The sequence below is a fragment of the Zea mays genome, chromosome 9, assembly GCF_902167145.1.
Source record: "Zea mays cultivar B73 chromosome 9, Zm-B73-REFERENCE-NAM-5.0, whole genome shotgun sequence".
Taxonomy (NCBI): Eukaryota; Viridiplantae; Streptophyta; class Magnoliopsida; order Poales; family Poaceae; genus Zea; species Zea mays.
Window position 1 is genome coordinate 136,068,646 of NC_050104.1, and position 15,912 is coordinate 136,084,557.

Sequence of the window (15,912 nt, forward strand, 5' to 3'; positions counted from 1 at the left end):
ATAGAAGTCTTGAAGTTTGCTGCACCAACATGAAATTGTCCTGGATGAATCTCCCTTGAATAAATGTGCTCTGATTTGGTGACACCAACTCCTTCAGAGTTTTAGCCAACCTATTGGCTAGGAGGGTAATCAGTTTAGCAAAGTTGCGCACAAGACTGATCGGTCGAAAATCCTTTACTTCATCCGCTCCCTCCTTTTTTGGGATCATGGCGATATAGGCTGTGTTAAGGTGACCAAGATTACTTTATTTTCTGCCCCATACCGCTGAAACCGCAGCCATAACGTCAGTTTTAATAGCAGACCAGCAAGCTTTATAGAAGAGACCTGTGAAACCATTAGGCCCAGGGTCCTTATTTGGAGGTAATTCTTTGATAGTTTCCCACACCTCTTGATCAGAGACAGGAGCATCCAAAACAGATAAATTATGTCTGTGCAATCCAAGCGCTTCTAGATCAATGCCCGTCTCTGTCCATACATTTCCCAATGAGATTAGAATAAAACCGGTCCACAACAGTCGCCTTGTCCTCATGACTTGTTAGAATAGAATATGGTCTCCGCCTACCAATTTTGCAACAATTTTTTTTTCTTTTTCTATGGCGAGCATACAGATGAAAAAAAGTTTGTGTTAGCATCTCCGTCTTTGAGCCATGAAATTCTTTGATCTCAACCTTGCCATGGTACGCTTGAAGGATGACAACAACAGAGTGTTTCTTCAGTCGGGTTTTTAGCCATAATTCAGCCAGGTTTAGAGCTCTATCATCCTGTGCAATCTCCAACCTGTGCAAAGGTTCCTTGGCCAAAGCTAATTGAGTTCTCACATGACTCACCTCCTTTTCACTCCATGCCTGCAGCCTTGGTGCAGTCTCTTTTAGCTTCATATCAAGAGTTAGGAAGGGGCATGGCATACAACAGCTTGAACAGAATCCCATGCAGTTTGGACCGTTTCTTGGAAGCCATCTAATTTAGTCCAAAAGGATTCAAAATTGAAGCGCCTTCTGCCAGACTTATTATCCTTAAGGCCCAAAACCAAAGGACAATGATCAGAGTCTTGGGGTGCAGCGCTCTGGAGAAGAACATTGGGGAAAAGATTTTCCCAGTCCACCAAGCAGAAAACATGATCCAGCTTGACCAGGACAGGCTCATCTTGTTGATTGGACCACGCGAATTTGCGTCCATGTAAAGTAATCTCTTTGAGAGCCAGATCATCAATCAGTCTTCTAAAACGAGCCAATGCCCAGGACATGCAGCTTGGATATTTCTGAGTTCTTGAAGGAACATGATTTTTCCATTGTCGCCTTGGGGACCATACACACAAGTCAGCCACCAATCACATCCCCATCCTTACAGAACTGATTGGAGATGCTATGATTAGCAATCCTGTTTTGTCCTGAATATCTCAGGTGTTGCTTCCATGCCACAAGGATGCCTCCACTTGCACCAGCCGATGGAAGAAAAACTGATTCACTGAACTCTGAACCAAGCATAGAGAGGATAGTGCTTCTGGGGACAATTTGCATTTTGGTCTCCTGAAGACAAACCACTTCAGCCCGAGAAGAATCAACTAAAGCTCTAACGGAGCTTGTCGAACAGAGGAATTCAGCCCTCTCACATTCTAGAACAATATTTTTGACGGATCCATTAAAACATAATACACGGTGGTTACCAGAATAGGGGGGAGGGGAAGGAGCTCTACTGGGCACTAAGTCTGCTGGAGTATTCCAGCCAAACAGGGCAGAGAGAGCATCCACATGGCATTGAGACAGAGGGTGTTTAAGCAGATTCACATAATACTCCAAAGCCTCTTGACTAACCCCCTCCGAATCCGAGATAATCCGAAGTGCTTTCATGGCCTTTCTGGTGGCCCTACTGCTCATGTCATGCATATTGAATAACTCCTATTCCAGCAACTCGTCGTCTCTTCCTTGGCGCAGTCATAGTGGGGCAAGATGGTGAGTTTTTAGACTGCTTACTGGTGGCCAGCTTATTGGTCTTTGGAACAGGCAGCAGTCCAGTTGGTCTTGTACTGATCTTGCTGAAGAAAGCATCCTTTGTTGACTCATTTTGTGAGGATAGTTCCACTTGGGTGTTCAGGTGTTGAATGGGCACTTCTTCCTCAGTCTCCAGGTGGTCTGGAAACAGAATGGCATCAACAGACACAGGCGGAACAGCCAAGGCTGCTACTACGTCTCGTGTATGTTCAGGTGTTGGATAGGCACTTCGTTATCAGTCCCCTGGTGTCCTGAAATCAGAGAAGCATCAATAGGCTTCGGCGGTACAGTCAAGGCTGCTACAACGCCAGAGCCCAAGATGGGGGAGGAAGGAGCTGAATTATGTTGGTCCATAGATGCCAATTCGTCATCCGTAGCTAGACCATCATCTTGATCATCTTGTTGCTGTTGAAAACCTAATGAACGTTTTCTTGAGTAAACTTTCAGTGCTGGCATTTGAACTGGTGGTTTTGTCGGTCTTCAATCTCACTTCATCATGCATAGATGTGGAGGTGATCCCCATCTCAGATGGCCCAGTGGGGGGCTGGGGCGAGACATGCATTTAGGGAGTCATGATGAGGCGAGCTCAGCCCCCAGGGAATGACGGCGGCCCAGCAGTTGAGTTACGCTGGGGCAAGGTCAGCCTGATTGAGCCCCGGCGGTCCATCATGGAGAGACAATGCCCTAGCAGGGTCATTAATATCACATGCGCCTGTAGCTGCCTTCATAATATTACTCTGGTGGATGTCCACACCTTCCTCGGGAATACACGAAATCTGTGCATCAGCCACAAGATACTCCACGCGCTCTGAGGAATAAGCCGTCGGGTGACATGAATGCGCCAAGCGCTCCCCACAGTTCTCGTCTACCGTGACGCACTTAGGCGTCGAGTCCAGAGCCCTAGGCGCATGCTTAGCCCGCGCCCCCTCGGACCCTGTGGACCCAGGCGGAGATGAACAGGTCGCCGCGGATCCTGGGAGCCTCCTGGACGTCGAGGCTGCTGGTCAGGCTTATTGCGATCTTCATTAGCATCAGGCCCTCCGTCAGAAGCCGGAGGGAGGGGAGGTTGAGAAACCATGGATGATGACTGCAAATTCGCCGGGAAAAACCTGATGGAAATCTTGTATGTTAGGCATCTCTTTTGTTGCATGTCAAGATCTGGCTCAATAATATGAAGGTCCATGTCACTATGCAGCCTTTCTGGATCAAAACACCATGCCCGCACCTTGAAGGATGAGAAATCCCTCACACTCTCAGTGTCCGGATGCAAGTCAGAAATCCAGCAAGATTCATGCAAGATGTGCTCTGCCGTTGAACGGAACCAAGCATGCTCAGGAATACCTCTAATTTCAACATCTCAGTGTCCGGATGTGTGAACCTCGACTAACGTTTGAATAGAAGATTAAAATGAGGTCCTCTGAGCATCTTTCCATCATTGAAAACCCTTGTAGCTGAATCTTCATCAGGTAAAATCAAAAGGAAATCTTCTGGTTTGGTTTGGTGGATCGTCAATGAGTCCAAATGAAGGTAAAAAACTCGCACCACTTCTTCCATTACCAACATACCAGGAATCAACGGTCTAGTCCCAACCAATGTGACAAACAGAGCTCGTCGAAATGCCACCTCTTCTCTTGCCATAGCAGTAGAAGTCCAAAACGCATGAGTGGTTCACAGGCCGGCTGGACGCAGCATCTCCACAACGAACCTGCAAATCCGGGGAGGGGCAGCATCAACAGAAGGGTCCAGGGAAGCCTGTCTTGAGCTAGAGCAAGGCTCCCCTACGCCTCTTCCCCGCATGGATCGCTTCCTCTTCCTCTTGAAGCGAAACCCCCCATGATTATCATCTTCGGGGTTCCGCAATGGGGGTCTCTCCAGTAACAACCTCCTGAGGAGATATCCTTCACCACACCGATCCTTTGGAATGGGGACCGGAACTAGCACCCACCGGGGGGAGGGCTTCCTTCTTCATAGAGAGACGCTGCCACACCGAAACTCTCCCTTCCCTTCTTCCCAGACGCTGCCACACGTCCTCCTTTTGATCTTCAAGGAAGGAAAGGCAGCTGGCAGCCTGAGACACTTGAAACACCTGGTGGAGCGACGACAGGCTGCAGCAAGATGGGAGGAGAAACAGTTGTAGCACTTCCCTCAGAGATCCACAGGGGACCCTCAACGAGGAAAATTCAACACTGCGAAACTTCCTCCTACGTTCAACCACCTGCCAACCGTCCTTGTCCAGTCGCGACATCGCCGGGCTGCTCGAACCTGTGAAGGTGCGTGGGGGCCAACCTTCACCGCACTTGAGGCTCTTGCACTCGATGCCGAGGGAGAGGAGATGCGGGTAGAAGAGATGCCACGCAGAGAACTGGATGTCAAAGCTTCTTTATAGGAAAGAGGAGCTAGACTGGACCCGCCCGACGAAGAGACATGGCCAGACTTACTCCACCTCTGGGACTTTGAACGTCCAATGTGGAGAGCCTGGCAGCCGAGGAGGTGGGAGGCTTTCCTGCTCATTTATCCTGCCCTTGTTTTTAGGTTGATGGCATGTTGGGAAGGCGGGAGAACCCTGGAGAACATGAAGCCATGCGGAAGATGAAAAATGAGTTTATGGTGAACTGGGATGGTCTGAGAACAAGGGAGAAAGAACGTGTATTAGTACTTGCTGCAACTAACAGGCCATTTGATCTTGATGAGGCTGTTGTTAGGCGGCTTCCAAGGAGGTGATTTATCGTTTGTTTATAGCCTAATACAACATCTGTCAATGGTTTTTTGACCTCAGTCTTATGGGGCAATGATTTCTTTAGGTTGATGGTGAATTTGCCAGATGCATCAAATAGGAGAAAAATTCTTAGTGTAATACTAGCCAAGGAAGATTTGGCAGACGACGTTGATCTAGAAACTATAGCTAACCTGACAGAAGGGTACTCAGGCAGTGATCTCAAGGTATGATACTACCGATGCTAGAATTTTTTATGGTACTTGTTTTTACAATCAAATAATGATTGTTGTTAACCTCTTGGCTGTGATTATTTTCAGAATCTGTGTGTTACTGCTGCACACCGTCCTATTAGGGAGATTCTTGAAAAGGAAAAGAAGGTTTGTTTTAATCTCTTGAGTGTTTCCCCTGTGGGCTGTACTCCTTGGGGTTCTAATATCATCAGTTCTTGAAAATGGAACAGAATTATTTTGATACTGGTTACATTTGATATACATGGATGTATTCTTTGTTTAATAGGAATTGCAATTGAGTTTCAAGTGGATTTGCTCACATGCAGGAGAGAGCTTCAGCAGAAGCAGAAAATAGATCATTGCCTCCGTCACACACTAGCAATGATGTCCGTGCATTAAGAACAAGTGATTTCATACATGCGCATGAACAGGTATGATCTTGTATAAGTATTAACTTTGTCTTTTATTTCGACACACTAGTTTGTGCTTCTTATATCTGTTGAAATTCTTTATTATGATGTAAACTTTACATGTTAATTGTACCTAATCTAGAATGATATTATGTATTTGTGGAGAAAAGTATTTAGTTTCCTGAAGTTGTGCGGAGGGATGGACCACATGATCGTTTTTTTTATATAAAAATAGAATTACTGCTATAGTTTTTTTTAAGGAACGCATAACCTAACTAACCACATTAAAGATTTAAACCTCCTTTTATTCCTGCTACCAATGTTCAAATGGTTCATTGTTTACATTTGAGGCGAATGGGATATGGAATTTTGTACAGTGTTTGTAATTTGCCCATTTGAGCTGGTAAATTGCTCACACAATATGGGGTGACTTTCTTGTAGGTGTGTGCAAGTGTTCCCTCGGATTCCAGTAACATGAGCGAGCTTGTGCAATGGAATGATCTCTATGGAGAAGGCGGATCAAGGAAAAAGACAACGCTAAGCTACTTCATGTAGCTTAGGTTATAAATATATTGGGAGAAGTGCCCTGGCACAAAGCAGCAATAGTTGGAGGCGGTGCAGTTGGAAAAAAAAAGCTATGCTCATCTGCCAGACATCCATATCAAAGAGAATTGATGGTTCAGGTGGAGCGGAATAGAATGGAATGGAATAGTATACATACACATGGTTGCTGCCTCTGCTCTGGGCCATGCATCATGCATCTGGACAGGACGGCTATCCTGGCTTGCAGTTGCCCTATGCAGTTTTGAGTGCAATGGTCACCATCTGTGAAGCACGGATACCACAGAGATCCTGGCCCCAACCACTCTTTTCACAAATGGAGCTGAGGACCTTTGGAGTTCTACCAAAAGTGATCTTAAATCTTTGTTCTTTGACTTTCCGTTTTGTGAACGGAAGGCCCCACTCTGCTAGTATGGATTGTTGATCCTCCGTTTCTCTGGTACTGACTGAACTGCTCATACAAAACTCGTTCAACAGGCAGAAATGCTGCCTGGTGGCCTTCTAGAGTGCTTCTTTGACGCCGCAGAGAGCACATCAAAAAATGTGTTTGTTTCGAACGATTTGTGCTGCATTCCATTCACGGCGATATCAGGTGCCGTTGTTTGTGTTTGGTTCCGCAATCAAGGGAGTGAAAGCCATTAGCACATCCAATCAAACAAATAGCGATATCTCTTTCACTGTACCAGTTAGCGCTGGTCTCGGATGCTATTAACATTGCTGTTGTCTGTCTCGGAACCAAACACCGCCTAACTCGTCGGCTGTTAAATATTTCTGAACTGAATTACTGCACTTGGTTGGGGTTTCATGCTTATCAAGTTGGCTTATATAGCCAACAATACTTTGTGCAGTTCTGCATCCTCTGCCTGCTTATGCGCGATCTCATTGGCTGAGCGGTACGAAGATAAAACGGTAGCTAATCCGAAGCGATGGCTTCTCTTTTTCTTTCTACGGTATTTTGTCTCTATGAATTACAGTTACAGCAGTCAGAACAGCTGATTTAAAACCGCAGCGAAAAGGCTGATTGCCTTGCCCATTTTTGGGTGGGTGGAGGTTAATACAGATTTCTGTAATTTTTTTACTTTAATATTGTTTGACATATTGTGCAAGGCAAATGATTTCCTAATGATTTGTTCTACTTGATATTGTAATCCATATTGACCTATATGCTATGCTCAGTTCCTTAGAGCATCTCCAGTACTTGATATTGTAATCCATATTGACCTAGGGGAAAAAAAGGAGAATTTAACCTGATGACACTGGTGGACTATGCTATGCTCAGTTCCTTGGAACATCTCTAGTAGTTTTGTAAAAAAATCTCTCTAAAGACAGATGTAAGGAGTTGCTACATAATAATAGGGAGTAAAAATATCTGTACTCTCATGTAGTCTTTATTTTTAGTTACCAAATATTATAAATTATGCCTGCTGAAACTCCTCTCCCTCACGTTATAGAAAGTTTTATGTTTTTCCAATCAAACTTGATGTTGTTCTTGCAATGGTTTTGAAACCTGCGCATATATTTATGAAATCTGCATATAGAGTTCTAAAATATGCGTACAAAACAGACACATCTCTATGATTCATCGATTTCAAATATGATCTAAATTGTTTGATTGGACGCTTTCTAGGAAATGTTGCAAACTGTAGAAATAAAAAAAGTCTAACACGAGCAAGATTCTTTTCCACATAGTAACCCAGAGCTTATTAATAAAAATAATACTTTGGGGAAACCCTCTTGACTTGCTAAATATGGGGACAAAAAATGATAAAATAGTAACTTATTAAATTTAGCAATATTGTTTAGTGTACCATTGGATACTTGTTTTTCTTCTTCTAATAACTCTTTAAATTAAAATTTAAGAACCTTTTTACATAATAGTTGTTGGAGATGCTTATACGTTAGTACGCCCATATATTGAGAATTGGCACAACACTTGGAATCTCATATATAACCCAAATGTTTGAAATTGAAGTCTGGGTCTACGCTGAAGCCTGGCTCCGCCGATGCGACCAATCTGCTCATATCTGGTGAGCCTGACCCAGAGTGCTTTAAGGATCGTGCAAGCCTGGATCCAAATATGCATGCAGCAAACCAAACACAGAACTCACACGCGCATAGCCTGGCTCACAGCAACCAAACAGTAGCTAAGCACGCGCAGATACAGGCAACCAAACGCACCATTTGTGATCGATGGAGGGCAGCTGATACTGATAGATGAAGCACCTTGTCGACAAAATGTGTGTGGAGCAGAAGACGCATGCTGCATGCCTGCATGCATAGGTGGGCACGTTTGCATGCACCCGATATATCTTCTCCGCCCCTAACCAATCGGGCGTCGACATACCGAATCCTATCGTTGTTTTGTCAGCCATATGCCCATACAGCTATTGCACTGTTAGAATCAAATAATTAGAGCTACGACCGGCGGCGTGATTAGTCGTCGGACTCGGCTGTAATTTGAGATGTTTGATTTGAGTAATCATTTTATTCAAGATGGGGTGGTGTATTATTAGAGTTTGGTTTAAAGTATAAACTAGTCTATCATCTTCTTACTCCTTACTTTTTTGTTTGATTCGTGAAATTGGAATGAGTTGATTCGTCACCACTCCATTCCTCATAGTCAATTAGCTAGTACCAACTTGATAAATGTAGTCATCTCACCAAATTTAAGAAATAGACTCTTACCACCCCATCTTGGATGAAGTGATTACTTAAACCAAACACCCCCTATGAGCCCATTCCTCAAATTTGACTGAATGTTATTATTTCTCATGTTAGTACTAACTAACTATGATAAATAAAGTGGTGATAGATCGTTCCATTCCATTATATTCCATTCCATTATATAAAAAAATAAAACAAGACATGGACTAACTTAATACTCAAATCAAACACCCTATTATTTTCAGCCGGTTGAGAGGATGGACGGATAAGAAGCTAGCAGCAAGCGCGTAGAGCCAATGTGTTAACGTTACTACCTCACAAATTATTATTATTATTATTATCAGAAGCTAGCGCGTAGTGCCACGTCACTATCTCACAATTATGACTATTATTATCAGAAGCTAGCGCGTTGCGGCGGAAGCAGCACAAATATGCTGATATGCAGCGAACGTTATCCCCTACAAGCTAGTTCACAACTGTATATCGTCATACAATCTAGGTCATCAAACCATGCCCTAGACTAGAATATCAGGATGTCTCCAACATTAGTATGAGCACTACTGGAACATACTGTTTTGCTGAGTGCCGAAGCATTCGATAAAACCTAAAAATTGCCGAGTGTGACATTTAGAAAGAGGACGCAGTAAACTGTACATCAACAACGATTTCTTTGTTGAGAGCACTATGTCGGGGCCAAGTACCACCTGGTGCTCGGCAAAGAAAATTCGCCGTGACGACGGCAAACGACAGTGACAAAGACTTTGCCGAGTTCCTCGATAGCACTTGACAAAGAGGGAGATTTGTCGAGTGTCCGCTGGCCTAGCACTTGGCAAAGAAGGCTTCAATGGGCCCCCACGACAGCCTCTGTACCGAGACCCGCAAGCTGGCACTCGGCAAAGGGAGCTTCTTTGCCGAGTGCCTGACTGCCTTGCACTCGACAAAGGGATCACCAGTGGGCCCCTTTGCCAGCCTCTTTGTCAAGTGCGCTGGGAGGCACTCGACAAAAGGGAGTTTTTTTTGTCGAGTGCCAGAACTGCAACACTCGGTAAAGAAGCTTTACCAGTTTCCAGGTGTGTTTTCTTTGCCGAGTGCTATGGTCATTGCACTCAACCAAGACTCTCTTTGTCAAGTGTAATACTCGGCAAAGTGACCAGAAACCCCTCCTTTTATTTGTTTTTATTATTCCATCCAAACAAACAAAACATATATCACATAATCATCATATATACATCACAGAATTCATAGAATCATCACATACATCATACAGACCACATCTCACAAAAACCACAAATCTCATAAGTTTTTTCAGAAACATAAGTACTACCACAAACATAAGTATCACAAAGACTACAAATCTCACAAGTTCAGACCAAGTTTCACAAACATAAGTATTATCGGACCCACACAAACATAAGTATCACAAGTTTGAAACTGCATAAGTCTCGCAATCACCACTAAGTGATCATCAGCGAGGTGGGCGGTTGGACTGGTACGACGATGGGCTAGACGATCCATGAGTATTATTTGATGCTGTCGATTGTCTTGCATAGTGAAGAGATTGCATTTGTGGGACCAGATGAATATATATCATAAAGGACTAAAATTTTGATACTCACAAGAGTAGGGTAGAGAGCATGGTCAGCTGGAGGGAACAAAGGAGGTGGTGGAGCAAAACCCAATGCGGTGCCAAGATTCTGCATGTACTGAAACATCCTCGCCTCCAACACCTCACGTTGCCTCCTCTCTTCTTCTAGCTAAGTCTATAATATTTTGCCCTAATGTTAAGATAATGCAAAGAGAAGATATATAATAATCAATGAACGACGAAAACGTAAGGAATGATCTAGAGTGTCTGGATGCAATGTTGTGAACTGTCCTACCGAGGTTGTATGGTTGGGCTCGCGCTCGTGCTCCTTGCTCGCACCTGAGAGAGTGGGAGTGGAGGACGAGTAGATTGCCCCATCAGTAATCCAGTACCACCCATGCCTCTTGCCCCTCAATCCTTGGATCATAATCTAGCCCATGGACCTCCTTTGCTATAGCGGTGTACTCAGTGAGGCGGCTGTGGACGGCAGAGTTGCTGCATGACTTGGGCTCGTACTCCGGGTCGTAGGTGACGTCGGACGTCGCCTTGCCCTTGTGGCCATAGCATACGCGGAGAAGATGGAGAAAAGCTGGCCACCATGTGACGCCAACTGCGAGAAAACCAATGAGATGATTAGAAATCATGACTAATCGAAAGTTAGAATAAATTAAAGAGAGCGTGTACCTATGCTTCTGCGTATTTGTTGAGTCTGAGGCTGCCTTGGTGGGAGGGATCTTGCATTAGCAAACGTCGTTCCCGGTTAGCGTTGTGCGCCTCGTCCCACTCGTTCGAACACCACCTATTCACCATATGCTCCAAACATTTAGGATGCGCGACACACCAATATGAGACCATCTACAAAAAATCAAGTACATGACATATCAGAAGATTAAATTAAGCATATTTAATACCAATATTAAAGATCGATGGTGTTCGGTACAGATTGGTCAATAGCAGACATGACAGTATATATAGCCTAGAAAAGTTGAAATCAACCTAAGACCAGTGGCAATGGTGGGTGAGACGGACCACTGGTTTGGCTACCTAGGCAGCCAATACTAATCCGATCGGGCGCAGCAGGAGGTAGCACAGCCGACAGGTCGCCTAGGTGCCGACTGGTTGGCTTGGGGGATACCACCCATGTTGGAGAGGATGCGGTCGGTACCGATCGACGCATTAGGACCACGACCATTACCGACCGAACGCGATTGGTACCGACCGCCTTGTGGCCATGTGACAACCTGCGATTTGTCCATTTATTTTCCAACCATTTGAATTTGGAAAAAAATAAAAACAAAAAAAATCCAAAAATACTAAATTCACCTTATAAATTGAGGAGGGACCTTCGCTTCATTCACACACTTTTATATCTAATTCTCAAGTCTTCTCCTTTGTTCACACTTTCATTCTTCGAGTATGGTTTAGGGTTTTAAGGTACCTCCGTTTTCATATGGATTCGAGGTGGAATCTCAACTACTAAACTTTCACATCCATCCAAGAACTAGTTTGTATTTCAGCCACTTTAATAAGACCATGTGGTACAAAGGATGAAAGAGGATATCCAAATTGTTTGAATAAATGTAATCATTTAAAATAGATATGTATGAAATTTGATGCTGTTACTTTTTTATGTTATCAAGCAAATTTTGCATTAATTATTTTATGCATCATTTGCTCTCTACAACAAAAAAGGTAAATAAATATCTGAATATGTATCCCAATTTTATATCCATCGTTAAAAAAATATATGATAGATTTGAGGTTTACTTTTTATGAATCTTTGCAAGCTAAATGCTAAAAACAAGAATACAAATTTGTATAACAGATTCTATATCCTATTGATTGACAGCCAAAGAAAATGATCAAAAAATGATATCTGAAATAAGTATATGTTTTTGACAATTTTCATCCCATACAATAGAAACCGTTCTTGGATACGGTCGTAGTCGGCTATAAGAATTTTGCACTTTTGTGCAATTTATGTAGTGTAATTTTTGTAACGACATGTGTATTTTTAAAATGTTTTACCTTATTTTTTATTCTTTATTTGAATTAAAAATTGTGTTTTGTTGTATATATATATATATGAGTCTGTGGTACATAAAGATTGATGCTGGTAGATATAAACCGATCGACGAGGGTAGACCTGATACATTGGATTCAACCTATTGAATCTTGGTTTTGCAAGGGAGACAAATCTACATAGATCCGAGTGAGGGTTTAGGCCCTCGCTTATTTCTCTTTTGAAAGTAGTAGAGTCTAAATTTTTATCATGAAATTTCTCGTTCAGCGTCGCTTAGATGTCTCTGCTCTAGTATTTTGGTGCCTATCCCTTTAAATATGCTCCTACTCTTATTTTATCCTGGGTCCGCCCCTGGAAATATGATGGGCCCTTGCCCCCTCTCGTTGGTGCTATATATCCCGCCATCACAAGTGATTGAACTCACGAAGCAAGCAAGACTACTGCTACAGAAAGCAGCAGCAAAGGTCTAGCCGGCTGCGTGGCCTAGGCGCCTAACTATATAGTTAAGGTCTATCTTTGAGCAGTTAACGTGCAGGAGGAATAACACGATAGCCATGGACGTGTACATCTACCAGGCGCTCCTCCTCTCGGTCCTTGCTGTGGCACTGCTGCAGCTGGTGAAGATGGCCCTCAAGCCGAGGCCACGGCTGCCGCCAGGGCCTTGGAAGCTGCCCGTCATCGGCAGCATGCACCACCTCGTGAACGTGCTTCCACACCGGGCGCTGCGGGATCTGGCGGACGTCCACGGCCCGCTCATGATGCTGCAGCTCGGCCAGACGCCGCTCGTCGTCGCCTCTTCCAAGGAGACGGCGCGCGCCGTGCTCAAGACGCACGACACCAACTTCGCCACACGCCCCAAGCTCCTCGCCGGCGAGATCGTCGGCTATGAGTGGGTCGACATCCTCTTTGCCCCCTCCGGCGACTACTGGCGCAAGCTCCGCCAGCTCTGCGCCGCCGAGATCCTGAGCCCCAAGCGCGTGCTCTCGTTTCGTCACATCCGGGAGGAGGAGGTGAGCATAGACGACAAGTCAGATCACGATTCCGGGCCTCCGGCCCTCGACAATCACGAGATGCTATTGCTACGAGACCAAACGCGGCTACACTCTAAACAAAAAACAATGCAAGCAAAAATCTAAAAATAATGAAACAGGAGAGACGTACGGGTGAAAAGAGCAGAACAATGATGGTACCTGATGATGTTTTCTCCGGCATGATATAGATGTCCAATAAGCACGAGGCCCGCGAGCCCGGCACGAAGCCTGCTTTTTGGGCCCGGTCCGAGCCTGGCACGGCCCGCTTATATACGGGCCCGGACCGGCCCGGCACGAATAAGCGGGCCGGGCTCGGACAGGAAATTAGGCACGGTGGGCTAGCCCGGCACGGTCCGTTTAGCTCTAAGCCCGTTAAGCCCGCTTTTTTTTACACTAAAACACACTTTTCGGCCCGCATAGCCCGCTTTTCGGCCCGCTTTTTTCGTGCTAAACGGGCCGGACCGGCCCGTTTAGGCCCGTTGCGGGCCGGACTCGGACAAGAAATTGTGTCCGCGTGCTTAGCCGGCCCAGCCCGGTTTTTTAATCGTGCCTAGCGGACCGGGCCCAAAACGGGCCGGGCTTCACCGGGCCCGGGCCGGACCGGGCCGGGCGGCCCGTTTGGACATCTCTAGGCATGACGTTCAAACATGCATGCATGTACGCAGGTGATGCTGCGGGTGGAGGAGATCCGCGCGGCGGGCCCGTCGACGCCGGTGAACCTGAGCGTGATGTTCCACAGCATCACAAACAGCGTCGTGTCGCGGGCCGCATTCGGGAAGAAGCGGAAGAACGCGGCGGAGTTCCTGGCGGCTACCAAGGCCGTCGTCGGCCTGTCGAGCGGCTTCAACATCCCGGACTTGTTCCCGGCGTGGACCACAGTCCTGGCCAAGCTCACCGGCATGACGCGCAGCCTCAAGGAGATCCACAAGACGGTGGACACCATCCTCGAGGAAATTATCGAGGAGCGCAAGCGCATCCGCGACGAAAAGATCATGGGCGGCGCCGCCGCCGAGGACGTCGACGAGAACCTCGTCGACGTACTCATCGGCCTGCAGGAGAAAGGCGGCTTCGGCTTCCAACTTACCAACAGCATCATCAAGGCCATCATACTGGTAATATATAGTATATTATTCAGTCCTACACGATCTCCATTAATTATATTCAATGGCAACACGTACGCACGTGTGCATATATGCGCAGGACATGTTCGCGGGCGGGACGGGGACGTCGGGGTCGGCCATGGAGTGGGGGATGTCGGAGCTGATGCGGAACCCACCAGTGATGAAGAAGATGCAGGCGCTGATCAGGGAGGCGTTCCGTGGGAAGACGGTGGTGACAGAGGGCGACCTACAGGCGAGCAACCTCCAGTACATGAAGCTGGTGATCAAAGAGGCCCTGCGGCTGCATCCGCCGGCACCGCTGCTGGTGCCCCGGGAGAGCATCGAGGAGTGCGAGCTGGACGGGTACACGATTCCAGCCAAGTCACGGGTCATCATCAACGCGTGGGCCATCGGCCGTGACCCCAAGTACTGGAATGACGCCGACGAGTTCAAGCCGGAGCGGTTCGAGGACGGCTCCCGAGACTTCACGGGCAGCAGCTACGAGTTCTTGCCCTTCGGCTCCGGCCGAAGGATGTGCCCCGACTTCAACTACGGCCTCGCCAGCATGGAGCTCGCCTTTGTCGGCCTGCTCTACCACTTCGACTCGTCGCTGCCCGATGGCGTCAAGGAGGTCAACATGGGGGAGGTGCCTGGACTCGGCGTCTGCCGCCGCACGCCACTAATGCTTTGCGCAACCCCGTTCGTCCCGGTCCCCGCCTAGCTAGCCAACGTACATCGTCATGCCAGCCGCGAGCTGAGGGACCTATTGTATCTCTGTCTCAGTATCTCTATGTGCTTGCTGGCTAAATAAACACGTCATCTGTACGTCTCGTTATGGGTGCTGCCCATTGTAGTGTGCTGTGCGTACGTGTAGTAGTACAGTGAAGAGTGTACTATAATCATGTACCTAAAGTTTCAACTTCCAAAGTAAAGTGCGTCCCAAGGGTAATAAATCTATACTTACACTCTGGACCCGCCCCACGTGCGCCAAGTTACACCAAACTACACATAACTTAGTATCACTAGTACAATTTGGCTCTATACAAACGGTAGACTTTTTACATCACAGGCGGTTCGGTTAGAAAACCGTCTGTGATGTCCCAGGCGGTTCAGTACGCCTGTGATGTAATAGTATCATAAACGGTTTTTGTTTAGGACCGCCTGTGGTGCTCTATCCTTTTCACAAACGGACCCTAAGAAAAAACCGCCTGTGATTGTAAAAATATGAAAATACAATTTAAATATGAAAATAATTTTAATTTTTAACAGAAATATGCAAATACAATTTAAATGAATTAATATTTAATTTTTAACAATAATATGCAAATACAATTTAAATGAATTATAATAGCACACATAGATAACTAGAGAGATTTTAAATTAATTGGCAACCACAATTCATAGTCGATCATACATGATAACAAATACAATTTGATTCATACAATTTTTCATGAACTACCATTTTTCCGCATGTATGGCTTTAAGTTCTTATCAATTTTCTTTTCCACACGCTTGATTCTCTCTGGACCGTTAAAGACGAACATCTCTTCATACTTATTGTATTCCTCATCTTGGTCTCCCACATTCTCAACTCCAACAATTTT

At 45.7% G+C, this 15,912-nt stretch overlaps 2 protein-coding genes across 12 annotated transcripts in view; both read left to right on the top strand.

Annotated features, from left to right (window-relative positions):
• Positions 1-7,156, top strand: part of LOC103639150 (uncharacterized) — a 32,486-nt gene extending 25,330 nt beyond the window's left edge. For 8 of the 11 annotated variants that reach the window (XR_004852794.1, XM_008661941.2, XM_020543945.2 and 5 more), the window contains 5 exons: positions 4,521-4,705; positions 4,790-4,928; positions 5,022-5,081; positions 5,261-5,365; positions 5,786-7,156. Coding sequence is in view for 7 of the 11 variants with exons in the window: in XM_008661941.2 (XP_008660163.1) it covers positions 4,521-4,705; positions 4,790-4,928; positions 5,022-5,081; positions 5,261-5,365; positions 5,786-5,899 (603 nt within the window). In the remaining 4 variants the exon portion in view is untranslated. Of the gene's footprint in view, positions 1-4,520; positions 4,706-4,789; positions 4,929-5,021; positions 5,082-5,220; positions 5,366-5,785 lie in introns of all 11 variants that reach the window. The other 3 variants (XR_002264830.2, XR_004852793.1, XR_002264831.3) reach the window with 3 other exon arrangements.
• Positions 7,157-12,625: 5,469 nt separating this feature from the next.
• On the top strand, positions 12,626-15,276 carry LOC100280087 (putative cytochrome P450 superfamily protein). The gene is made up of 3 exons (NM_001153025.1): positions 12,626-13,187; positions 13,874-14,320; positions 14,409-15,276. Exons 1-3 carry the CDS (start codon positions 12,732-12,734, stop codon positions 15,027-15,029), a joined length of 1,524 nt encoding a protein of 507 aa, NP_001146497.1. The 5' UTR covers positions 12,626-12,731; the 3' UTR covers positions 15,030-15,276.
• Positions 15,277-15,912: the final 636 nt, after the last annotated feature.

Coding starts and splice junctions, on each gene's coding strand:
- LOC100280087 (NM_001153025.1), top strand. CDS start 12,732: ATGGACGTGTACATCTACCAGGCGCTCCTCCTCTCGGTCCTTGCTGTG. Junction 13,188..13,873: donor GTCACATCCGGGAGGAGGAG/GTGAGCATAGAC, acceptor GCATGTACGCAG/GTGATGCTGCGGGTGGAGGA. Junction 14,321..14,408: donor TCATCAAGGCCATCATACTG/GTAATATATAGT, acceptor ATATATGCGCAG/GACATGTTCGCGGGCGGGAC.